The sequence below is a fragment of the Narcine bancroftii genome, chromosome 6 (assembly GCF_036971445.1).
Source record: "Narcine bancroftii isolate sNarBan1 chromosome 6, sNarBan1.hap1, whole genome shotgun sequence".
NCBI classification, from domain to species: Eukaryota; Metazoa; Chordata; class Chondrichthyes; order Torpediniformes; family Narcinidae; genus Narcine; species Narcine bancroftii.
The window spans coordinates 222,805,172-222,831,475 of NC_091474.1; the positions used below are offsets into that span (position 1 = coordinate 222,805,172).

At 38.3% G+C, this 26,304-nt stretch overlaps 1 protein-coding gene and 1 long non-coding RNA gene across 10 annotated transcripts in view; one reads left to right on the forward strand and one right to left on the reverse strand.

Annotated features, from left to right (window-relative positions):
• pdss2 (prenyl (decaprenyl) diphosphate synthase, subunit 2) overlaps positions 1–26,304 on the reverse strand; it is a 243,407-nt gene that overhangs the window by 47,031 nt on the left and 170,072 nt on the right. For 8 of the 9 annotated variants that reach the window (XM_069887508.1, XM_069887514.1, XM_069887512.1 and 5 more), the window contains 2 exons: positions 12,558–12,728; positions 2,607–2,735 (listed from right to left, as the gene is read on the reverse strand). In XM_069887508.1, coding sequence (XP_069743609.1) covers positions 2,607–2,735; positions 12,558–12,728 — 300 coding nt within the window. The remainder of the gene's footprint in view (positions 1–2,606; positions 2,736–12,557; positions 12,729–26,304) is intronic. The other variant, XM_069887513.1, reaches the window with a different exon arrangement.
• Positions 2,386–8,715, forward strand: LOC138737058 (uncharacterized). The gene is made up of 3 exons (XR_011340736.1): positions 2,386–2,558; positions 4,675–4,813; positions 8,631–8,715. It is a non-coding gene; the product is annotated as an uncharacterized lncRNA (long non-coding RNA).

The window sequence follows — 26,304 nt, forward strand, 5'->3', positions numbered from 1 at the left end:
AAATAATAGTTTGCCATTATTTCTGGTGATTTGGTTCACACAATCTAGATCTCAAGCCTAATTAACTTAAGCTTGCCCTCTAATTATAAATTTAAGTTTGCATGTAAATATTTGTTGTTAATTACCTCATTAGATCCTCAATAATTTTAAACACTTCTGTCATTTTATCCTTAACTTTAGAACATTATAGCACAGAAACTTTCTGTGCTCGAGGAATAGAGATAAATTTCTGTACACTTTTCTTGCAAATGAAGCCTTTCGTCCAATGCCATCATCTTTCATAGATAATTTCCCACACATTTGACCCCTTACTAAAGCAGTTCAGCCAAATCTGGGCAAACATTTGGTCATTGGCCTAGCTTATGATCTGTTCATCTTGAATATCAGCTTTTGGATTAGATAAAGCTATAAATATTCACCAGGTCTTTCAAAGGTTAATTATCTATCCAGTAATCTGTGACTTCCCCAATATCACGAGATTTGTTCATTATCCCATGCATGCAAAATCAATCCTATAACCCGTTATTATAACCAATGACTTAATTCTCAAGAGGATTTCCCAGTTTTAAAATTGGTTAAAAATGACCAGACTATTGACAAACTATAAACATCTGCATAAACAAATGTTTCACAAGAAATATCAATACAAAGAATCAATGATTAAGCAGCTCTAATATGATTGTAAACCTCAGAACACAACAATGACATGCTTGAGCACATAAATCTAGGCTAGGATTTCAGTGCATTACTGAGGATGCTGCACTTTCATTCAGATGGGTTGCTTAAATTATTTGAGCACAGAAGTTCTCATGACACTATTTTAAAGGAAAGCCATGGATTTACTCAATTTTCCTGCCAATATTTATCTTTCATCACAACATAAAAGAGAATGGCTGAGAACTTGATGACCTATGTAAGGGTGATAACAATCTCAATACTTTCAAATCCACTCGCATCAACTTTCTTGCAAAGCTAAAACACTGAGCTCCTACGCGCCCATAAGCCTTAAGCAGTGTAATACCAGTCGGTGGGCAGTCTAGAACTGCTGAACATAAACCGATCGCTGAATACAGTGTGCAGTAAGCCTTGGCAAGCTCTTAAATTCAGAAGCACACACTTTTAAAAATCAAACTCAAAATTAAATTCATAATTTAAAATATGTATAAATTAAAAAGTGAAATCATTAAAAACAACAAATTACCTAATATTCGTCTTCTAAACAGCAGATCCTGTCCATTAAAATGAATGGTTTTATCCAGTGCAGGCTCAGGCATATTCCACAAGTGTATGCTCTGCTGCTGGGCTCCCTGAGAACCCAATTCCAGAGCCCACGAGGAAAATCCGTGCATTGCAGCCAGCTAGTTCAGAAGTTCCACCCTCCATTTAAAGGGGTAAATGCTAATAGTTCAGTGCTGATTTCCTGGGAATTCCCACCTAGGTCCGGTCCACCTTTTTGGTCATAACATCCAGTTTGTTGTTTATGGGGACCTACCATGCACAAACACTATGGAATGCCCAGAAAAGGACATGAAAGTTGCCGGTTTGACATTCTTTGCCACCCACTGGATTATTTAAACAGAACAAACAGCTGGCTTTCTGAAGTCATTTATGAATCAACACATTAATACTGTTTGTGCTCAGTTTGTCCTCATGTTTAAGTCATCCCATGGCTTCAGTTTTACTGATTTTATGCCCTCCATCTCACTTCTTCAGAAACATCAGATCAAATTAGTTAAGCATGGTTTTCCTTTATCGATCTAAAAGCAGAGCTTTCCAAATCATGACTCGCTCCCTAAATATATTTCTCTTAATCATCCCTGGTTCTTTTGATAATTAGTTTATATTTATTCTCCCTATCTAACCACACAACCATTCATGCACTACTCAGCTTACATATGGATCAGCACAGAATTTCTTCACACCATAATTCATTAATTATTCAATAACATTGTTATCATGAAGAAAACTCAGGCAGGTGGGTTTTCAGCCCAAAAATGTCAGCTGCCAGTTCTGTTTCTTGGATGCTGCCTGACCTGCTGAGTTCCTCCAGCTCTTTGTATGTTACTTGGGTTTTAACTGCTCCACTATGACCTCCTTCATACCGTGCAAATGCGAGGACAACCGTAATGGCTCACAGCGGAACAGTCCGTCACCACTTACTGCTTCAATTACCTTGTGAAGAATGACCGTTTTGGTAATGCATCTATCGTTCGTGTTACTTCCATATTTTGTGTTAACAGATAATGAAAAGGAAAAAAAAAAATCAAAGGATGAGATGATTTTATTTGAACAGAACTAATAAATAAAAATGAAGCTTCATTGCTTTCACATTCGATCATTGTTCTTCATCAGATACATCATCATGAGTTCTGTTGCAAGGTTATTCACCTGAGTATTTAACTCTCTTTGTCTCTCAAATGCTGCCTGACCACAGAGAATAGTAACAACGTTTTCTGTCGATTCCTAATCAGGAATAATTAATTATTGGGACTTCAAATCTCTCACGGAAGCAAGACTTGGTGACCACATATCTTCCCGATGACTCAGGACAATTCTAGGTTTGAAAACTACTTATACGAGTCAATAATGTTCCTTGCAAAACATACCTGTTCAAGTTGATGAATCCATGTGTCACGACCCGAAGACTCCTGGTGCAATATTACAGGAGCGGAGTTCAGGCTAAAAGGCATGGGATCACAGGTTTCCTCAATAAATGGCTGAAGGTCTGAATTGAACTGCAAAGTCAAAAGAATTAATAGAGAAAAATTAGAAAATAAAGATTACATTTCATTTATCAAATAGGAATATTATAAAAATGAGCAAAATTTTCAACTAAAATGAGTACATTAAAACCCCTGGTTTCTAGCACCTACAGGGATTGGTAGATGTCGGATAAGCAAGTTTTTCGGTTGCTTGAGCCTGCATGTTAATGGAGAACCAACAGTGAAGTGCACTAATTTTAAACTTTTGTATTTTTTTTTAACCCATTTATTTTCCATGATTTGCTTTGCCGGTTGTTTAAATTCCAGATAATTGGGATTTTACTGTATATGGCAAAGCAATAACCACATATTTACTCTTGCTTTCCCTGATCCTTCTGGACCATTCCACCTTCTCCTCTCCCATCCTCTCGACCTGCACATAGCACAAATGGTCCTCCTTCTAGCTCCCTACCTCCTTCCCTTCATTCCCTGATCTACTATTCTCTCTTATCATTTTTCTCCTCTCGAGTACTTGTGTCTCTCGTTACATGCGTGCCAGGGCTGCATGAGAAATTGTGAAGAAAAATTATAAATTAAATTGACATATTGAGTTGATTTAACTGAGGTTGCTCATATGCAACAGGCTCAACAAGGTGTGCCCCATGTACTCAACAGTTTGGTAAATTATCTGTTACTCCCTGCAACTGTAGGAGATTAAAGACCATGATCACCACTTTTAAATAATTATATTAGGGACTCATACACTGGCATTTAGAAAAATAGTTCAGAATAAAGCAGTGCAAAGCAGGCTAATGTGTGCTGAAATTCAAAATAGCTTAATGAAATTATTTTCTAACTTACTTGTTTTGAAACGAAGCCACCTCTCATTAGTTAAGTTGCTTAGGATGTGGAGTGACATTTTTTTGTGCAAAGAATGACTCTGAATGTTCAGGAGTGGAAGTTTTAATTTTATAAAACTTACACTGAGGAAGAGAAGAGATTGATAAAGAAACCAAAGAATTGGAAACTGACATTACAGACGGCAATGCCCATCTTAGAATGGTAAGGACCAAGGTCAAGTGACATTGTAAAAACAAAATATTTCATATTTAACAACATTAACCTGGCCTCATGAATGAACTGTCACTCTTTGATTTATTCCACTTCTTCAAGCCAATAATTGCAAACCACAAGATTAAAATATACATTCAGAAAGATGAGTAAGTCTTCTAATCACTTTTAGTTAAGCAAAGTCATCCAATTAAATGGAATCGTTTATTTATCCCGCATACTGAAATACAGTAAGCAGCTTTTTTATACGAGCTATCCAGCAGGTAATGCGATATGAACAGTAAATAAGTGTAGACCAGAGTGCAACAGTAGTCAAAAAGTGCAGGGTATGGAGGAAGAGCAAAAATACAGTGCAGGGAATTTTTGCCAGTGAAATTCATTCAAGGGACTGATAACAATGATTAATTATAGTAAAATATAATATGGATTCTGAAAGAAAACTCAACCAATAATATTTCCTTTAACAACCATTCAAACTGCTCCTCCTCAACACGTCCAGTCAAAGCAAAGATGCTAAAACTAAACTATTGCCGACTATCCAATAAGCAATTTCATGAACAAACATGTCTGGTCTCTGACACCACAGATGCCAACTGGAAAGTTCTGCAATGATTTGCAATCATCTCTCCCATATGCTTTGGATCTCAACTGAATTTTGTTCACAATGCAATTGATATTTTCTTCTAAGTGTAACAAATTAAGTGAATGGTATTTGTGCAGCAGGATGTTAATTACTTACATTAAGGGTATTAGACTTGGTTTAACTTTCTGCTTCTTATCTAAATAAATTAATTTAACCATCATGAACAAAATCAGTGGTAAACAGGTTTTTTACTAAAACATCAGAAACAAAATGATTTTCTGCCATTTTTCCTGACATAACTTTGTGTTTATTTATTAGTATCATTTAAAATTCATGATTGGAAAAGGTCTTGCTAGAGTCAGTGCACATCCTCTCAGCTCCAACTCCGAATGAACAGTACATTGCCCTCTCTTGGCTCAAAATAACCATGAAACTTGCCTGAAAACTCTCAAGGAAGGTAAGTGCAGAATACGTTGAACTGATAAATAGAAGAAAGATTAAATCATGTGGTGCTGTCAAGCCATGTATATACATTGCACAGATTTATGAAAATAAATACACAGGTTGCAGGGGATAAAAATCACACAAGTATGAGAACAGTTTGTTCATTCAATACCACCTAATGAAAGGACATTTTCAATTCTTGGCCCCAATTTCTAGTTTACCTTGAAAAATAAGTAGAAGGTCTGTGGAATAATAAAATAGTAAAAGTATCGCAATACATCAGCAGGCTGGGAATATAATCTGTGCTGGAATAAATTATATTGGAAATAATTTAATGAAATGGTTAATCTGACATGGTAAGGAAAAGTGGTTGTAGGAAATTAAGGAGATTTCCTTGTGTTCATTAAGAAAGTTTAGTCAGTATTTTTTTGAGATACAGATCAAATTAAAGAAAATATTCAGGTAATAGGAGATATTGTCTGACGTCTCATTAAGCTTGGCACAGATCTCTCAAAAGCTGCTTATAGTAACAGACTGACACTGAAAAGCAACTGCCAAAGTCAGCTATCTTAAATTACAGCAAAATTATCCTGCAGTTGCCACAGAGCAACAGAATAACAAATAAGACCAAAACTGAAACAACTCTTATTGTTAAGCTCATAGGTTACAAAAGCAATATACAATATATATTGTGTATATATATATATATCTATATATCTATATATATATATATAGATATATAGGCAATAAATCAAAGGACGGTCCAAATTTTTGAACACCATCTGCATCATGCATTTATACTGATTTATTTTTTGGTTAATTTCATTATCTTTAATTACTGAGTATCAGGTGTCAGGAACTCTTACGTCTTCTGGAGACTGAATTCTGCCCAGCCAGGTTAGATTTCTCGAAAAATGGAAGAGGAAAAATACAGGGAGGGAGAAGGAAATATAGGACTCTTACAAATCTATTCTTGAACAACTCTGCTTAGGTCAACCTTGGACCAACATCAATAATAAAAAGTAGAACCCTTGACAAGTTCTGATATTTTCTTTGATACTCCATTTCAAAAACACATCATGACCATCAAATGCAGTGAAAGGGATGTGAAAAGGACTTCATAAATGCTGTCATTCCAAGTTAAACTAAGTAGTTATCGAGCAGGGACAAACAATAAAAATTAAAATAATTGTACTCAAAATTAGAATCACTGGTTACTTTTGGGTTTTTTTTGTGTGGGAGCTATGACTCAAATGAGAAGATGTATTTTCCATACAAAGAGACTAATAGTGAATTAATATGATCACTTCCCCTTTCATCCCCAAGGGCAAGAAGGGTGGAGTAGTGTGTGGGGAAAGGAATGTTAAAGACAATTAACTGACATGGATACATTTAGAGAGAGATTTTGTCTAATTCTGCTTTTAGTGTCAATCTTGCACTGTAACTAATCTTTGGAAGACAATTTCCTCTACAAGTATTATTGGCTGCCTTGCTTTCTGCTAGGAAAATTGTTGAACATGAAGGAAAATTTCAACAGCCCTGGCAATGCAGTCATCAATCAGGTTTGAGAGATCATTTTTAAGAAGTGTTATATCCTCACTTGAAATAAAACATATGTAGATTTTCAACAATGACACACACTTGGAACCACCAGCTTACAGTCAGTAGTGTCCCAAAAATCATTACTCTGTAAAATTTTCCCAGATTTGTGTGAATATATCGGGTGAATGGAATTGGTTTCATTTTATTCCTTTTTTCATGAATATTTTATTTAAAAGTCTTTCCATACATGTCATTAATGAATCATTATACAATTGTGTTTAAATTGAAGATAATTTCATTTGTTATGATGGTTATATCCCCTCCACTTCTCTCCCTATCCTAATCCCCACCCTTATAAAGAATATATATGTGTGTAATATGTTATATTTAGTAAAAGAAAGAAAGATAGTAATAAAAAGAAAGAAAAAGAATAGTATAGTACCTTGGATTGCCTGGAGCATCACATTCCAACACATTGGAATTAAACACATCTTATATAGTCACTTCATTTTAGGGAAGAAGGTTAACACAGGACTAAAGGGCAGGAAGAACATTTCTACATATTTATACCCAATATATGCATATATGGGCTCCATATTCACAAAATTATAAAATATTTATTTCTCAAATTATACGTCATTTTATCTAAAGGAATACAGCTTTGTATTTCTGCATTCCATCTTCTCATTCCTAAGTAAGAATCTGATTTCCAAGTCAATGCAATACATTTCCTTGCTACTGTTAATGCTATTTTAACAAATTTCATTTGATAAATTTACAATTCCAACTTAGGCCTTGTTCCTTCTATATTGGAATATAAGAATAAATCTGGGTTTAATGGAAACATTGTACCTGTAGCTTGTTCTAAAAAAAATTCCTAAATCCACCAAAAAGGGTTTTACCTGAGAACATGATCAAGTTGAATGTAAAAGAAAGTACCCATCTCCTCATCAGACCTAAAACATTGTTCTGATAAATCTGATTTCATTCTATTCAATTTTTGTGATGTTAAAAATAATTGATGTAAGAAATTATACTGAACCAATCTATATCTTACATTAATAATATTTGTTATTCTATCTTGACAGAGATCAGACCATCTTTGCTCATCAATTGTAATATTCAAGTCCAGCTCCCATTTCTTCCTAGATTTGTGTAGCTCTTGTTTAATAGTTCCTTTTTGCAGTAAAAGATATATTGTCAATGTAAATTTCTTAATGTTTTCTCTCCTCATTACAAATAGGTAGTCGCATCTCTGAACCTAAATTTTCCCTTTAGAATGCTTTCAGTTGAAAATAAAAAAGTAAAGTATTATTAGGTATTCCATATTTGTTCCTCACTTGTTCAAATGACATCAATTGGTCTTGTTCATAACAATCTTCAATATTTTTAATACTCTTATTGGACCAAAAATTCCCGGGAGAAATAGTGGCGGCGGAGTCAATTGTATTATTTAAGAAAAGGTTGGACAGGTATATGGATGAGAAGAAGATGGAGGGTTATGGGCATTGTGCAGGGAGGTGGGACTAGAAAGGGGTGTTTGGTTCAGTGCGGACTAGAAGGGCCTAATGGCCTGTTTCCGTGCTGTAATTGTTATGTTATGTTATTTATTTATTTGTATACCTTTTGAAAAAGGTACAAGTTGATTTTGAAACAAAGGCATTTTAGATGATATTCTTCCTTTTGTTCCAATTTCATCATTTATCTTATTCCAAATAATAATCAAATGTTGTCTCCTTAGTTCCAGTCCCATTTATATATAAATTCCTCTGCTAACCTCTCTCCTATCTTATTTAGTTCAGTGGTTCTCAACCATTTTCTTTTCACTCACATACCAATTTAAGTATTCCATGTGTAATAGGCACCCTGTGATTAGTAAGGGATTGCTTAAAGTGGTATGGAGTAAAAAGAAAAAGTTTGAAAACCACTGTTTCAATCGTACCTAATTGACTCATCATGTGCACGGTTTCATAACTCCAAAGGAAATGGACCAATTACAATTTTTCTCAAGCAAAATATTTCAGAAACAATGGGTCTAGAGCAGTGATTCTCAACCTTCCCTTCCCATTCACATACCACCTTAAGCAACCCCTTACTAATCACAGAGCACCAATGGCATAGGGATTACTTAAAGTGGTATGTGAGTGGAAAGAATGCCTGCTTTTCTACTTCTTCAAGGAAAGATGCAAGAAATTTCATTTGAGCCGCTTGATAATAATTATTGATAATAATAAGTTAGGAGGTTGTAAACCTCCTTGTTCATTTTTTCATGTTATTTTTTTTTATAGAAACTCTTGACATTTTACCTGCCCAAAGAAATTTCCTGACATGTTTATTTAATTCTTGGAAAAACTTCTGTGGTAGTAATACAGGTAAAGCTCAAAATATATTATCTTTATACAATTAACTCTTCCTATTAATGTTATAGGCAGAGTCATCCATTTAAAAAAAAATCAACTTTTTTGAGTAATGGCAAATAATTCAATTTATATGTTTTTAAAATTGTTATCTGCATGAACACCTAAATATTTGATCCCATCTTTTGGCTATTTAAATTGAGTATTTCTCTGACAGAGAATATAGTCTCCTTCTGTAAGAGGAATAATTTCACTTTTGTCCCAATTTATTTTATAAATAGAAATCTTACCATATTTTTCTAAATTATGTTGTAATTTCCTTAAGGAAATCTCTGGTTCTGTCAAATACATTAAGACATCATCTGCAAATAAGTTAATTTTACACTTTTCTTGACCAACCTTAAATCTTTTAATTTCAAAACCACTTCTAATTACTTCTGCTAATATAAACAAAGCTGGAGATAGAGGGCATCCTTGTCTACTTGATCTTGTCAGTTGAAATGAAGTAGATATCTGGCCGTCGGTTACTATTTTAGCTTTAGGATGATTATATCGTGCTTTAATCCAATTTATAAAAGTTTGTCCAAATCCAAATTTATCCAGGACTTTAAACAAAAAAATCCCATTCCAATCTACCAAAGGCTTTTACTGCATCTAAAGACACAGTAACACTTGGACCTTTCTTTTTTGTACTAGATATATAATACTAATTAATCTAGCCACATTATCCATTGGTTGACTCTTTTTAACAGAGCTTGTTTGGTCCATATTTAGTAATTTTGGTAATAATTTAGTCATCCTATTTGCCAATATTTTAATGAGTATCTTATAATCTGCATTCAGCAAAGAGATAGGTCTACATGATGAAGGTTTCAAAGGATCTTGATCTTTTTTTGCTATCACAGTAATTATTGCTGTTGAGAATAATTCTGGAACTGTATGCATTATTGATTGTTGATCAACCACTTCCATAAAAATAGGAATTAATAAATCCTTAAATTCTTTATAAAATTCAGATGGGAAGCCATCTTCTCCCGATGCTTTATTACTTTGTAAATAAATAATTGCCCCTTTCACTTCTAATTGTGTAAAATTACCACATAATTCTGTTTGTTCAACCATTATGATTTTCAACCTTTTTCTTTCCACTTACATACAACTTTAAGTATTCCCTATGACATAGGTGATCTGGGATTGCTTAAGGTGGTATGCAGGTGGAAAGAAAATGTTTGACAACCATTGTTGCAATCGTACCTAACTGACTTGTTATGTGCATGGTTTCATAACTCCAAAGTAAATTTTTCTCAAGCAAAATATTTCAGTAACAATTGGTTCTAAAGCAGTGATCTCAACCTTCCATTCCCACTCACATAAGCAATCCCTTACACAAATGGCAAAGGGATTACTTAAAGTGGTATGTGAGTGGAAAGAAAAAGGTTGAGAACCACTGTTTTAACATGTTCAGTCTTGGTAAATGGATCTGAGATAAGTAACCACCTATTTTATTTTCATCTCGTAAAGACTCTGAAGTGTATAGTTTAGAATAAAATTTCTTAAATAATTCATTTATTTCTAGAGCTTTGTAACTAATGACATTTAAATAATTTTAATTGCATTAATTGTTCTTGATACCTGCTCTGCTTTCAATCGCCATGCAAGTACTTTATGTGATCTTTCACCTAACTCATAGTACCTCTGTTTAGTTCTTGTAATCAGCTTTTCTTTTCTATAGGTCTGTAATGTGTTGTATTATAATTTTTTTTAATGATTAATTGCCTGTTTACCCTCAGAGCTTCTTTTTGAAGATCTTTCTCCAAGACCATTATTTCTTGTTCTAATCGATCTACCTCTTTCATATAATCCTTAATTTTTTATGTAAAAATTATAATTGACCTCTCAGACATGCTTTCAAAGCATCCCACATTGCAAATTTGTCATTCAAAGAGTTCAGATTTGTATCACAAAAAAGTTGCATTTGTTCTCTAATAAAATCTTTGATATCTGAACTTTTTAATAGTGATGAAACTAAACTCCATCAATAAACTGATTTCTATTTGTCTGGCATTGTAATAATCATTAATAAAGGAGAAAGATAAGATTAAAGTTTTACTTTATATTCTGCCCAGTAGCTGTGATGAGATTAAAAATAAATCAATTCTAGAATAAGTGTAATGTCTATTTTGTGACAGAGTATATAGATATGTTTTGGGGAGATAAATTGGGAAAGGTTTGTTAGAATAGGTTACATACAAACAGTTTAAAACAGATCTTATTTGAAATACTGGAGCTCTGCCCATGCTAGACATATCGGCTCCATAGCTTTTGCAAGAGCTTCAGAGAGTGCTCAAGAGACTTCATTAATGGATTGTTGTTTACAAAAGGCAACTGATGAAAGATTTTGTTGGAGCCGCAGATTGTCTGGAGTTGTTCTAAGAGGGTCATGTGGTTTTGCAAGCAGAGAGAGTCAAAAAGGATTTCTCTCACACACACACACACACACACACACACACACACACACACACACACACACACACACACACACACACACACACACACACACACACACACACACACACACACACACACACACAAGAAGGGCCTGGAAGAGGACAAGCTTGTGAAAAGCCCATTTGGAAGACAGGTTTGTACATGCTTCATTCAGCCTGGTCAAAGCCCTGTGCTTCATGCAAGAGGAGAGGACTGACTGTCTAATGTTTTACTTGAAATAAGAGAAACAAAAATGTGACCTGAAAGAAAGAGGTTATCATCTGGAGAACCCTGAAGGGGGCAAGTTTCATCAGTAAGACACAAAGGTGACTGGGTGTCCATCGTACAACAAATCTCTCTCTGAAAACCGATAAGCACCTTCCTGAGTGGTAACCATTTACCTTTCAACACCAACACCTGGTGAACTTCATAAATGTTAAATTCTGTGCACAGTATAAGAATTGCTGAAACCAGTGAACTTGGAGGAGTGAGAAGTGAGATTGGACTGTAACCAAAGAACTTTTTTGAATTTAAGCACACATTACATACTCGTGCGCTTATAATTAGAAAGGGGTTAAGTTAGGTTAGTTAAGTTAATATCGATAAGTTAAAGTGTGATTCTGTTTTCATGTTTAAAGATAATTAAAAGCAACTTTTGTTTAAGTAACCGTTTGTCTTGGTGAATATCTATTGCGGCTGGGTTTTGGGGTCCTCTGGGCTCATAACAATTTGAATAAAAAGAGTAATCTCTTTCTCGAGGATGAATTCTTCTCCACGCATCTATTAAATTCAAATCTCTCGTCAATACCAATGTAGCTTTTGCTGTTTTAGCTCTTGATATTCTTCTAACAGTTCTGACTAGAACTGGATCTAGACAAAAATTAAAGTCTCCTCTTATTAAAATATTTTCATGCCCCTCTGCTAAATTCATAACATTTCCATCATCCTTATTTGATGCATAGAGATTTAACAATTCTGTTCACAATTCTGAATATATTTGACAATGTTTCATCACATTGTCTATTACTACATTTTGTATTTTAACTGGAAGATTTTTCCTCACCAAGACTGCCACTCCTTTTGCCTTAGAATTAAACGACGAAGCTGCCACATACGCAACCCAATCTCTTTTTAACTTTAAATGTTCTTTCTCAACTAAACGTGTTTCTTGTAGAAAAGCCAAGTCTACTCCCATTTTCTTAATATGTGCTAATACCTTCTTTCTTTTCATTTTTCTGTTTAACCCATTAACATTAACATTTTAAAATGTCACTATTTTATTCATTCCTCCATCTCTGCCTGCGGTCTCTCCTTCCTCGACTCTCTTATTCAATATCCATTTTATTCCTTGACTTGATGAAAAGCTCTTACCTTGTGGGCTAAGGACATGTGCTTGCCATATTGAAATGCCAGCTCTTGAACTTCCATGTTATGCTTGGCAAGCTGCATTGCACCTTGACAACACTTGGCTAGCAAAGCACCATGTGACAGAAAAATTCGCTTTTCCCAACTGGTCATCGGTATGTCATCAGTTATCTTCTCCTAAGAGTAAATATATCAATTATCACTTCCACAGCATTGTAAATGAATCTACAAATGCCACTGTAATATTTCCTCAAAATGGCTTTGGCTTCTCACTAGTGACAGGAGATTAAAGGAACTATTAAGAGGCAAAACTCAAACCAAATAAATAATATTGGATTACATTCTCAATGTTGATTCTTCAAATAATTGTTTTCAATATTGACTAATGGTATTATTTAATTTTTTTAATTTAAAAATATAGCATGGTAACAGGCTCTTCTTGCCCATGAGCCCGCTCTGCCAAAATACAGTCAATTAATCAAATAACTCAGTACGTTTTTGGAACATGGGAAGAAACCAGAGCATGGATGGGGACAATACACAAACTTCTTACAGACTGTGCTGGATTCGAACCTGGGTCTCTGGCTCTGTAGCAGCATTGCGTTAATCGCTAGGCTAACCGTGCTGCCCTAAACCGTTTCTGTACCATTTCAACAGTAGGAAGGCCAACAAACAGTTTCATATTTTCTGATAACTTTAACAGAGGGCAGCATGGTTAGTGTAGCAGTTATCACAACATTGTTACTGCACTTGCTCTCTGTAAGGAATTTGTACGTTCTCCCTATGTCTGTGTATGTTTCCTCTGGGTGCTCCATTGTCCTCTCCCAATTTAAAATGTGCTGGGGTGTGGGTCAGTTGGGTGTAATCGGGCAGCCCAGACTCATGATCCGAAAGAGTCTGTTAACGTGCTGTATGTCTAAATTGTAAAAAATTGCAGTAATCTCTGTCATTGCTGTCTGGTTGATTCATGTACAGGAATTATACAACATCTATAATTACCATGCCTTTGCTACTCTTCTCATTGGTTGCCTCATTTACGTAAATGACTTTAAAATATTTTACAAGCTTTGGCAACAGCAAATGACTACATATGATCTATCAGAAAGAGAGAGAGAGATTGCAGCATATCATCATGGAATAGAACAAGTGGACTGGAATGAATATGAGATCCAGATCAATTTGCTAAATACTTAGCAGTTTTACTCAGTGGGGAATTTAAATCTCCACATTTAAGTTTATTGCCTATCCATGTGGTCACCTTCTCACCAGTTGGGTTTTTACATTCTTCACAAGTCTGTGAGGGTTTTTCCCAAGGGCTCTGGTTTCCTCCCACCGTTCAAAAAACGTAAATTGAGCAGCACGGACTCATGGGCTAAAATTACCTGTTACTGTGCTGTATATCTAAATTTTAAAAAAAGATATGGAAGTTCCCTTCAGACGGACCAATGTTAACCACATACTTACCTACACCTGAGATAGACTGGTCTGAAAGGTTAGATGACATGGATCCAGGCAACACAGGGAGACAGGGTAGTGAAGAAGGAGTTAGCCAACTGGATACAAAATTAGCCTAGCGGTAGGAGTTAAAGGGTGGTAGTAGATTGGAAACTTGCGGAGCCATAAAGATTCTAATTTAGGTCCTCTATTGTATATCATCGATTTTAACAATTTGCATGAGAATGTAGGAATGAATATAACATACATTGGAATAAGCATGATTTGTAAGATTGTGGATGACCTCATATTGGCGGCCTAGTGGACATCAAAGAAGGTTATCTGAGTTCACAACAGGATCAAGATCAACTGGAGAAGTGGGCCATGTCTGGCAGATGGAATTTATCCTGGACAAGTGCAAAATGTTGCATTTTGGAAAATTAAACCAAGTCAGGACACACACTGTAAATGACAAGACCTTAGCGAACAAAAAGATTTACGGGGCGAGAAGATAGAATCCTGAATGTGGCAACACAGGGAGACAGGGTGGTGAAGAAGGAGTTTTGCACTCTGGCCTATATGAATGAGGTGATAGAGTACAAAAATAGGGCTGTCATGTTACAGCAGTACAAGATGTTGGTGAGACTGCACATGGAGAAATTTATACAGCTGTGGTCACCATACTATAGGAAGGATGTTAATAAAGTAAAATGGGTGTAGAAATGATTCACAAGGCTGTTGCCACAAATAGATAGTGAAAGTTATCAACAGAGCCTGGATAGGCTGGGCTGTACTCCCTGGAGCTTGTAAGGCTGAATGGTGGTTTTATTGAAGTATAAACATGAGGGATATAAATAAGGGAATTGTAATTTTTTAAACCAAGATAGAAGAGATTAAATTAAGAGAGCATATAGTGAGGGTGATGAGGGAGGAGTAGATTTAAAGGGACATGAGGGGCAAAATTATCTACACAATGGGCGTTATATATGGAATGAGCCTGGTATTGCAGGCTACTTAATTGGATGACCTTGTAACTCAAATTCAAAGAAAAAAACCAAGCCAAATAGTTTAACTTTGTAAGCCTTTTCAACATCCTGGTAAATTTGCACTTTTAAAAAAAATTAAGGTTAAGATCATAAACCTGAATTAAGTCATCGAGTTTTACTACATAGAAAAGGCCCTTTGACCCAATTTGTCAACCCACTTGCCTGCCTTCAGCTCATATTCAGATAAGGAAAAACAAATAGGTAACCAGTTAGGAGTGGGAGAAGTGAGGAAAGGTGAATCAAGGGATAGATATATGGTTGAGCCTAATGGGAGCAGGTGGGAGAGCGTAATAGACATAGATAACAGGGAGGGGTAAAGGATGTAAAAGAGAGAGAAAACCCCAGAGGAGTGATAGGAATGGGAAAGGAACACAAGGAAATGGGAAGTATATTTTCCTTTTTCAGCAATGTTTAATTTGGTTATACATTTAATTTTTTAAAATTCCTCTGTGAATAGACTGCCCATTTGCTTATTTTGGAAAATAGAACAACTTAGCACAGTACAGGCCTACCAAAAAAAACAAACCCTTCCTACCTTGTAACCCTCCATTTTTCTTTCATCCTTGTGCCTAAGATTCTCTTAAATGCCTCTACAACCCCTGGCAATGCATTCCAGGCACCCACAGCTCTTTGTGTAAAAAGTGCTTAACCCTGAGGTCCCTCCTAAACTTCCCTCCCTTCACTTTGTATAGATGTCCTCTTGTGTTTGCTCCTCCTGCCCTGGGAAAAAGGAGCTAGCCGCCAACCTTATCTATGCCTCTCAGAATCTTATAGATCTCTATTAAGGCACCTTTCTTCCTTCTTCGCTCCAGAGAGAAAAGTCCTAGCTCTGCTAACCTCGCCTCATAAAACATGTTCCATAGATTCCATAGATTCCACATTCTTCTTATCATGAGGTGACCAGAACTGAACACAATATTCCAACTGTGGTCTCGCATGAGATTTGCAGAGTTTCCATATGACCTCTGGACTCCTGAACTTAATCCCCCGATTTACGAAGGGCAGTATCCCATAGGTCTTCTTAACTATCTCATCAACCTGTGCGGCAACCTTGAGAGATGTATGGATTTGGTCCCTAAGGTTCTTCTGTCCTTCCACACTGTTAGGCATCTGACCATTAACCCTGAACTCAGCCTTCAGGTTTGTCCTTCCAAAAAACCTCATACTTATCTGGACTGAATTCCATCTGCCACTTTCCCACCCACCCCACCCCCCCCAACTCTGCATTCTGTCTATAGCCTTTTGTAACCTATGACAACCCTCAGCACCATTCACAATTCCTCCAATCTTCGTATTATCCACAAACTTACTGACCCCATCCTTCCACTTCTTCAACTAGGTCATTTATAAAAATCAAAGAACAGGGGTCCTAGAACAGATCCCCGTGGAACTCCACTGGTCATAGATCTCCAGACAGAATACTTTCCACCCACTATTACTCTCTGCTTTCTACAGGTAAGTCAATTCTAAATCAACACAGCCAAGGTTCTATAGATCCCATGCCACATGACTTTCTGAATTAGTTTCTCATGGGGAACCTTGTCAAATGCCTTAATAAAATCCATATATACATCACTGCTCACCTTCATTAATTACTTTTGTACCCCCCTCAAAGAACTCAATTAGGCTGGTGAGGCACAACCTTCCCCTTAGAAAGCCAAACTGACTATCCCTGAGAAGTCTGTACTTCTACAAATGCTCATAAACTCTGTCCTTAAGAATCAACTCCAATGGTTTGTACAATACTAATGTAAGAGTCACTGGTCTCCAATTCCCAGGATTCTCCCTATGACCATTTTTAAACAAGGGGACCACATTTGCCATTTTCCAATGCTCCAGCCCCTCCCCTGTGGCCAAGGATGATGCAAAAATCATAGCCACTGCCCCACCTATCTCCCCCCTCCCTTCCCACAACAACTTGTGTATATCTCATCTGGCCCCATGGACTTCCAGTATTTTCACTTTCCTAATCTCAACATCATCCAGGACATAAATGTGTTCTATTCTGACCTCAACTTGACCATGGTCCTTTCTCTGAAGAATACTGAAGCAAACTATTCATTTAGGACCTCCCCAACTTCCTCCGCCTCCAGGCACATTGCCTCCTTTATCCTTACATGGCCCTACCTTAAATCTCATCATCCTTCCATTCTTCACGTACACATAGAACGCCTCATGGTTCTCCTTAATCCTACTTATCAAGGCCTTCTCATGCCCTCTTCCAACTCTCCTGAGTCCTTTCTGGCTACAATAAAATTCACATAAGCCCTTCCTGTTTTTTGCTTTGTAATGTAATGTATGCTTCATTCTTCCTCTTAACTAGCTTCAACACCTGTTTTTTCAACCACGGTTCCCTTTCCCTACCAACTTTTCCCTGCCTCAATGGGTCAAACCTATCCAGAACCTCATGCAAGATGTCCCTAAACATCTTCCATGATATCTTTCTACCAGGAACATAGATAGGCATTTCATAGAATATTACAGCACAGTACAGGCCCTCAATGTTGTGCTATCCTATAGATTCCTACGAAAAGAGAGCCGTGGTTTTCAAGGAATATTGGAATATTGGAAACTTGGTTCGAAGAAAAAGGGAGGCGTACATTAGATATAAGAAGCATGGAGTTAAGGAGATGTTTGAAAGATACATTGAATGTAAGAGGAATCTTAAGAGAGGAATTAGGAAAGCTAAAAGAAGGTACGAGAAAACTATGGCAAGCAGGGTGAAAACAAATCCAAAAGAGTTCTACAAATATGTTAATGGTAAGAGGAAAGCTAGAGACAAAATTGGTCCCTTAGAAAATCAGAGTGGAAAACTGTGTGTGGAACCTAGAGAAATGGGGGAGATATTGAACAGTTTCTTTTCTTCGGTATTCACTAAGGAGAAGGATATTGGGAGATGTGGGATAAAAAAAGCAAATTGGGTAAATATGGGGAATATAGAGATTACAAAAGGTGTAGTTTTAAGGCTTTTGAAGAATATAAAGGTGGATAAGTCTCCAGGACCAGACGGGATCTTCCCCAGGACATTGAGAGAAGTGAAGGAGGAAATAGCAGAGGCTCTGGCGGTAATTTTTCGAATGTCATTAGATATGGGGATAGTGCCGGAGGATTGGCGCATTGCGCATGTGGTTCCGTTATTTAAAAAGGGTTCAAGGAGGAAGCCTGGCAACTATCGGCCTGTAAGTTTGACGTCTGTGGTAGGTAAATTAATGGAGAAAATTCTTAGAGATAGTACTTATAAACATCTGGATAGACAGGGTCTGATCAGGAGTACTCAACATGGATTTGTGGGAGGAAGGTCATGTTTGACCAATCTGATTGAATTTTTTGAAGAGGTGACTAGGAATGTGGATGAGGGTAGCGCAGTGGATGTTGTCTATATGGACTTCAGTAAGGCCTTCGATAAGGTACCACATGGAAGGTTAGTTAGGAAGGTGCAGTCTTTAGGTATAAATTTTGAGATAGTCAAATGGATTGAACATTGGCTGAAAGGGAGAGGCCAGAGAGTGGTAGTGGATAATTGTCTGTCAGGTTGGAGGCCGGTGACCAGTGGTGTGCCTCAAGGATCTGTATTGGGCCCATTGTTGTTCGTTATATACATTAATGATCTAGATGATGGGGTGGTGAATTGGATTAGTAAATATGCAGACGATACTAAGATAGGTGGAATAGTGGATAATGAAGAAGGTTTTCTAGGATTGCAGAGGGATTTGGGCTGCTTAGAAAAGTGGGCTGAAAAATGGCAGATGGAATTTAATGCTGATAAGTGTGAGGTGCTTCATTTTGGTAAGAAAAATCAGAATAGGACATATGTGGTAAATGGGAGAGCATTGAGGAATACAGAAGAGCAGAAAGATTTAGGAGTGACGGTACATCGTTCCCTGAAGGTAGAAACTCACGTGAATAGGGTGGTGAAGAAGGCTTTTAGTATGCTGGCCTTTATCAATCATTGCATGGAATATAGGAGTTGGGAGGTGATGTTGAGATTGTATAAGACGTTGGTGCGGCCTAATTTGGAGTTCTGTGTGCAGTTCTGGTCGCCTAATTATAGGAAGGATATAAACAGAGTGGAGAGAGTGCAGAGAAGGTTTACCAGAATGTTGCCTGGGTTTAAGCATCTGGAGTATGGGGAGAGATTGGACAGATTGGGTCTTTATTCTTTGGAGCGTAGAAGGTTGAGAGGGGATTTGATAGAAGTATTTAAGATTATGAAAGGGATAGACAGTGTGGATGTGGATAGACTATTTCCGTTAAGAGGAGGAAAGATTAAAACAAGAGGACATGAGTTAAGAATTAAGGGGCAGAGGTTTAGAGGTAACATGAGGGGGAACTTCTTTACTCAGAGAGTGGTAGCTGTGTGGAATGATCTTCCGGGAGAAATAGTGGCGGCGGAGTCAATTGTATTATTTAAGAAAAGGTTGGACAGGTATATGGATGAGAGGAAGATGGAGGGTTATGGGCATTGTGCAGGGAGGTGGGATTAGAAAGGGGTGTTTGGTTCGGTGCGGACTAGAAGGGCCTAATGGCCTGTTTCCGTGCTGTAATTGTTATTATTATTATTATTGAAAAGAAATACTAAATGCTTCTTGTCTCGTAACCCTCTATTTTTCTTTCATCCATGTGCCTAAGTCTCTCTTAAATACCCCAATTGTTTCATCCTCCAGCACCACCCCTGCCACAGCATTCCAGGCACCCACAACTACCTGCGTAAAAAAAAAACTTACCCCTCATGCCTTCCCTAAACTTTCCTCCCTTTAATTTATATAGACATCCTCTGGTGAGCATCTGTTCCCAATTTACTCCCCTAGTTCTTGCCTCATCCCAACATAATTTGTCCTTCCCCAATTAAGCACTCAACCATTTCACCTGCTTTTATCCTTGTCCATAGCTATGTTAAAGGTCAGAGTGTTGTAGCCACTATCGCTGAAATGCTCCCCCACCAAGAGGTCTGCCGCCTGACCAGGTTCATTATACTGTACTAGATCCAGTGATGGGCTCTCCTCTTGTCAGCTTGTCCACATACTGTGTTAGGAGTCCTTCTTGGACACACCTGACAAATTCTGCCCCATCTGTCCCTTTTGCAGTATGCAAGTGCCAGTCAATGTTAGGGAAGTTGAAGTATTCCATACCATTCCACAATCTGCCTACATGCCTACTCCTCAGTGTCCTGACAGCTATTTGGAGGCCCATAGACTACTCATTGTTTGTTACCTATTTCTGTCTTCCACCCACACCGAGTCAGTAGACACTCCCTCTACAGCAACCTCCCATTCTATAGCCGTGATATTATTCCTGACCAGTAATGCTACTCCCCCTCTCTTACGTCCCATCCTATTTCTTTGAAAATAACTAAACCCTCCATCAGCCAATCCTGTCCTTCAACCAGCCAAGTCTCTGTAATGGCCACAACATCAATATTTCACATACTGATCCATGCTCTAAGCTCATCTTTATTCCCTGCATTGAAATAGAGACAATTTAAACCCTACATTCATGCTTCCTCCCCTGTCTGTCCTTCCTCACAAACTCACAGCACATTGGGTCATTCTTTCAACTATTTGCTTGATTCTCCTCATTCACATTCTGGTGCCCATCACCCTGCCAAACCCTCCCCAATAGCAAACCTGCCTGCCAGGATATTGGTCCCTCTTCAGTTCAGGTGCAGCCTGTCCTTTTTCTACAGGTCAGACATTCCCCAGAAGAGATCCCAATCTTCCACAAATCTGATCCCTTTTTCCCTGTAATAACTCTTCAGCCATGCATCCATCTGCCACAATTTCCTCTTCCTACCCTCACTGGCCAATGGCACAGGCAGCAATTCAGAGATTACTACCCTTGAAGTCCTGCTTCTCAGCTTCCTTCCTAACTCCCTATATTCCCTCTTCAGGATCTCATCCCTTTTCTTATCTATGTCCTTGGTTCCAAAGTGGATGCACACCCTCCCACTTCAAATTGATGTGGACTTGATCAGAGACATCCCTGACCCTGGCACCTTGGAGGCAACATACCATCCAGGAGCCTCAATCTCTTTCACAGAATCTCCTTCCTGTTTGCCTAACTTCTTCCCATGGATAGTGAGAATGCTGAACAACCAAACAAACTGCGCACACTAACCCTCATATTCATGAAGCAATGTAATTATTGAAAAAAACAAATAATTCAAGGTAGAATTCACCAAGATGCAGAACTTGTAGCTTTGTATTTAAAAATTGTATTTTTAATTTAGAATCATGGAGTCAGTTTTGTTGTTAAAAGCCCATAAAATGGGCTGAGGATGTGCTTCTTTCAGGTAAGGTGAGGTCAGTTAAGACTTGCATATTAACAAAGAGCTGGAAGCAATATTTATTTGTATAGATGAATACTTGTCCTGTATATGTATTATTTGTCTGTATGTATGTTACATCTGGTTGTGTGTCTGCATGTTTTGCACTGAGGACTGGAGAATGCTGTTTCATCAGGTAGTGCATGTAAAATTGGATGACAATAAACTTGATTTATGAAATCCCCAATCATTATCACTTTCCTCTTCTCCCCCTTCTTTTCTTAGCTGAAGGGCCAGATGCTGACCACTACAACTTTGTGGCTGGTGGAGATGACAGATGGGGAACAGTTTTACTTCCCTGCTAGATCATGACCCTCAACAGTGTTCAAAATGTTTTACATATTGTTGAGGGGAACGGCCCAAAGGGTTGATTTGTACTGAATGCCTATTCCCCTTTCCTCTCCAAAGAGTCACCTGCCTCCTGTCTTTTGGAGATGACTTTCTCCCAGTAACTCCTTGAATGAGGCAGAGGGGCTGATAGGTAGGAATTACAGTCTGTAAGGAGCTGGAGCTGGATGCACCTCTTGCAGGTGACATCATCAGGGACAATTGTTGTCTCCCAGAATTCGCACATCCTGCAAATGGAGCATTCCACTGCTCTAGTTGCCAGCTCCATTACCTATTCATTGTTAATATGCAACTCACCTTACCTGAAAGAAGCACATCCTCAGCCCATTTTATAGGCTTTTAACAACAAAATTGACTCCATGATTCTAAATTAAAAATACAATTTTTAAATACAAAGCTGCAAGTTCAGCATCTTGGTGAACTTGTATATGTTTTTTAAACAAGATTAACCCTGTTCTACTTTGAATTTTTGTTTTTTTCCCATAAATTACATTTTATTGGAGTCATCTGTGAATTATAAAGTAAATTCTCAACTGGCACTATGATGTGGAATACAAGTCAAGGATTGCGCACTAGTGAAGCGAGTTATTTAATTCCATCTCCCATACCCACATTTGAAAACAGAACAAACTAATGGGATGAAAACCCTCTCTGGCAGTTTGGCTGTTCAAGTTCTAACATTACATAAATCTGGGTGATTCGATCCTAATTCTTGTTGATGTTGGGCCATGGCATAACACGGAATTTAATTTGACAACAATTATTCATCCTATTTACAGAGATTGGAGATTTTAGCATAATTTGTGGAAATGACAGAGCAGATTAATGGAGTTGGGAAAATTAACAGTGATATTTTAGGTGGGAGAGGCAGTGAGAGCAAAAGAACTTCTGTCAATACTATGCAAATTCATCTCTTCTGCATGTCTATTGAAATGGAACAGATTTTCCAAATATCCCATACCATGTGGTTAATCACAGAAGTGTAGACATCTTTCAGAAGGACCCTGGCAGATTTCAGTCACCTCGATCGATGGTTGGTATGGCAATAATAGTTGGTTGATGACCCCCCAATGATATCTTGGAGAAAGGGAGGACATCAGCACAAGGGAAAGATGCTGCATGTCCGCCTTTGTCAAAAAGGGCAATGGCACACTGATACTGTAAGAAGTGCTGGTCTGAGACTGGACTTAGGCAGTAAGTCCTATGCTGTGCCTCGTCTTGAACCACCTGTAGTGCCCTCCATAATGTTTGGGACAAAGACACTTTCTTTTATTTGCCCCTGTGCTTCACAGTTTTAAATTTGTAATCAAACAATTCACATGTGATTAAAGCACACCTTCCAGATTTTATTCAAGATTATTTGTGTACATTTTGGTTTGACCATGTAGAAATTACAGCACTTTTTATACGTACTCCCCCCATTTGAGGGCACCATAATATTTGGGGCATTTAGTTTCACAGGTGTTTGAGAGTATTCAGGTCGGTTTAATGACTTCATTGGTGAGGTATAAGGAGAGCCAGACTCGCTTCAAAGCTTTTGATCACTTTTGGAGCCTATAGATGTCATTTTTCAACATGAGGACCAGAGTTGTTGCAAACAAGGCATTATGAGGGTGAAAAACAAGAATAAAACAGTAAGTGACATCACCCAAACATTAGGATAACCAAAATCAACTGTTTGGAACATCATTAAGAAGAAAGAGTGTATTGGTGAGCTCAGTAATTGCAAAGGAACTGGTAGGCCAAAGAAGACCCTCCACTGCAGATGACAGATGAATTCTCATCATAATGAAGTCAAACGCCTATCTGACAGATCAGAAACACTCTTCAAGAGGCAGGTGTGGACGTGTCAATGACTACTGTCTGCAGAAGACCTCATGAACAGAAATACAGAAGCCACACTGCAAGATGAAAACCACTTGTTAGCCACAGAAACAGAACGGTCAAATTACAGTTTGTCAATACTACTCTTTGCAGACGATGCCGCTTTAGTTGCCCATTCAGAGCCAGCTCTTCAGCGCTTGACGTCCTGTTTTGCGGAAACTGCCAAAATGTTCGGCCTGGAAGTCAGCCTGAAGAAAACTGAGGTCCTCCATCAGCCAGCTCCCCACCATGACTACCAGCCACCCCGCATCTCCATCGGGCACACAAAACTCAAAACGGTCAACCAGTTTACCTATCTCGGCTGCACCATTTCATCAGATGCAAGGATCGACAATGAGATAGACAACAGACTCGCCAAGGCAAATAGTGCCTTTGGAAGACTACACAAAAGAGTCTGGAAAAACAACCAACTGAAAAACCTCACAAAGATAAGCGTATACAGAGCCGTTGTCATACCCACACTCCTGTTCGGCTCCGAATCATGGGTCCTCTACCGGCATCACCTACGGCTCCTAGAACGCTTCCACCAGCGTTGTCTCCGCTCCATCCTCAACATTCATTGGAGCGCTTTCATCCCTAACGTCGAAGTACTCGAGATGGCAGAGGTCGACAGCATCGAGTCCACGCTGCTGAAGATCCAGCTGCGCTGGGTGGGTCACGTCTCCAGAATGGAGGACCATCGCCTTCCCAAGATCGTGTTATATGGCGAGCTCTCCACTGGCCACCGTGACAGAGGTGCACCAAAGAAAAGGTACAAGGACTGCCTAAAGAAATCTCTTGGTGCCTGCCACATTGACCACCGCCAGTGGGCTGATATCGCCTCAAACCGTGCATCTTGGTGCCTCACAGTTTGGCGGGCAGCAACCTCCTTTGAAGAAGAGCGCAGAGCCCACCTCACTGACAAAAGGCAAAGGAGGAAAAACCCAACACCCAACCCCAACCAACCAATTTTCCCCTGCAACCGCTGCAACCGTGTCTGCCTGTCCCGCATCGGACTTGTCAGCCACAAACGAGCCTGCAGCTGACGTGGACATTTACCCCCTCCATAAATCTTCGTCTGCGAAGCCAAGCCAAAGAAAAGAAGAATAAGTATTTAAGAGAGCTTACAGAATTCTGGAAAAAGGTGTTGTGAACAGATGAGACAAGATTAACCCGTATCAGAGTGATGGCAAGTGTAAAGTATGGAGGAGTACAGGAACTGCCCAAGCACCACCGCATATCACCTCATCTGTGAAACATGGTGGTGAGGGTGACATGGCCTGGCCATGTATGGCTGCCACAGGTACTAGTGCACTTATCTTCATTGATGATGTAATTGCTGATGGCAGGAGCAAAATGAATACGGAGGTGTATAGAAACATCTTATCTGCTCAAGTCCAAGTGAATGCCTGCAAACTCATTGGACGGTGCTTCATCCTCCAGCAAGACAATGATTCCAAACATACTGCTAAAACAACAAAGGAGTTTTTCAAAGCAAAACGCTTGAAAATTGTTGACTGGCCAAGTCAGTCACCTGATCTAAATCCAATTGAGCATGTCTTCCATCTGCTGAAGAGAAAACTTAACGAGACAAGCCCCTGAAACAAGCAGGAGCTGAAGATGGCTGCAATCGAGGCCTGGCAGAGCATCACCACCGAAGATACTCAGCACCTGGTGATGTCTATGAATCAATCAGTCATTGAATGCAAGGGATATACGACAAAGTACTAACCATGTCTACTTTACCATGGCTATGTCCCACATATTATGGTGCCCTGAAATGTATAAAAAGTGCTATAACTTTCATATGGTCAAACTAAAATATATACAAATTACCATCAATAAAATCTAGAATGTGCACTTCAATCGAATGTGAATTGTTTGATTACAAATATAAAACTAGGCAAAAAAACAAAAACGGTGTCTTTGTAACAAACATTAAGGAGGATGCTGTAGGTGGTCCAAGACCATGCACAGCATAGGAGAACAAAGAAACCACTCCCGAAGGCCAATCTCGGGCCAGAAATTCATACCGTATCAGTGTGCCTTTGCCATTTTTATACCAGTATCAAGATTTGTTCTTTTTACCACAATTAATCCAGTCTATACCAACTGAATAATCACAATGACCTTTCCAGCTGTCATCACACCAAGCCTCTTAACCCTCCCTGGCATCCTTTGACACATCAATAATCTTCCTTCATTCCTCTTTGTTCCTAAGCCAGCCCCAATCACACTCATCTCGGAGATGGCAAGGCATATATGCAGAATAGTGAATGTATTATTGAATTTGATGATCTAAAACGTATTTCCTCCATTTGCTTTGTTTTTACCCTGACCACACAGGGTTGCTATAAATAAGTCAATCAAAACTGATGGCCAATTCCAATTAAAGGTCATGGATCTGCACCATCAACTCAGCTTTCTTCTCTCCAGGGATAATTCCTGATATGCTGAATATCTGCAGCATTCTCTTCTATTTCAGACTTTCAGCAAGTGTTGTCAGTCCCTTGCAGGATTTTGGTTCTCTCACCTCTCTCCTCATTCACCCCCTTCTATTTATATTTTCTCCAGTATATAAACTGCAGTAAACAATCCATCACCATTTTTTTAAACAAGCATCCCCACCAGCAGAGCAATCTCTCTTCACTTTCACCCTCAAACAGAAATTCCTATCGTCCTGAATCAAGAGTTAATGCTGGAAATACTTAGCCAGTCGGGCAACATCTGTGTAAAGAGA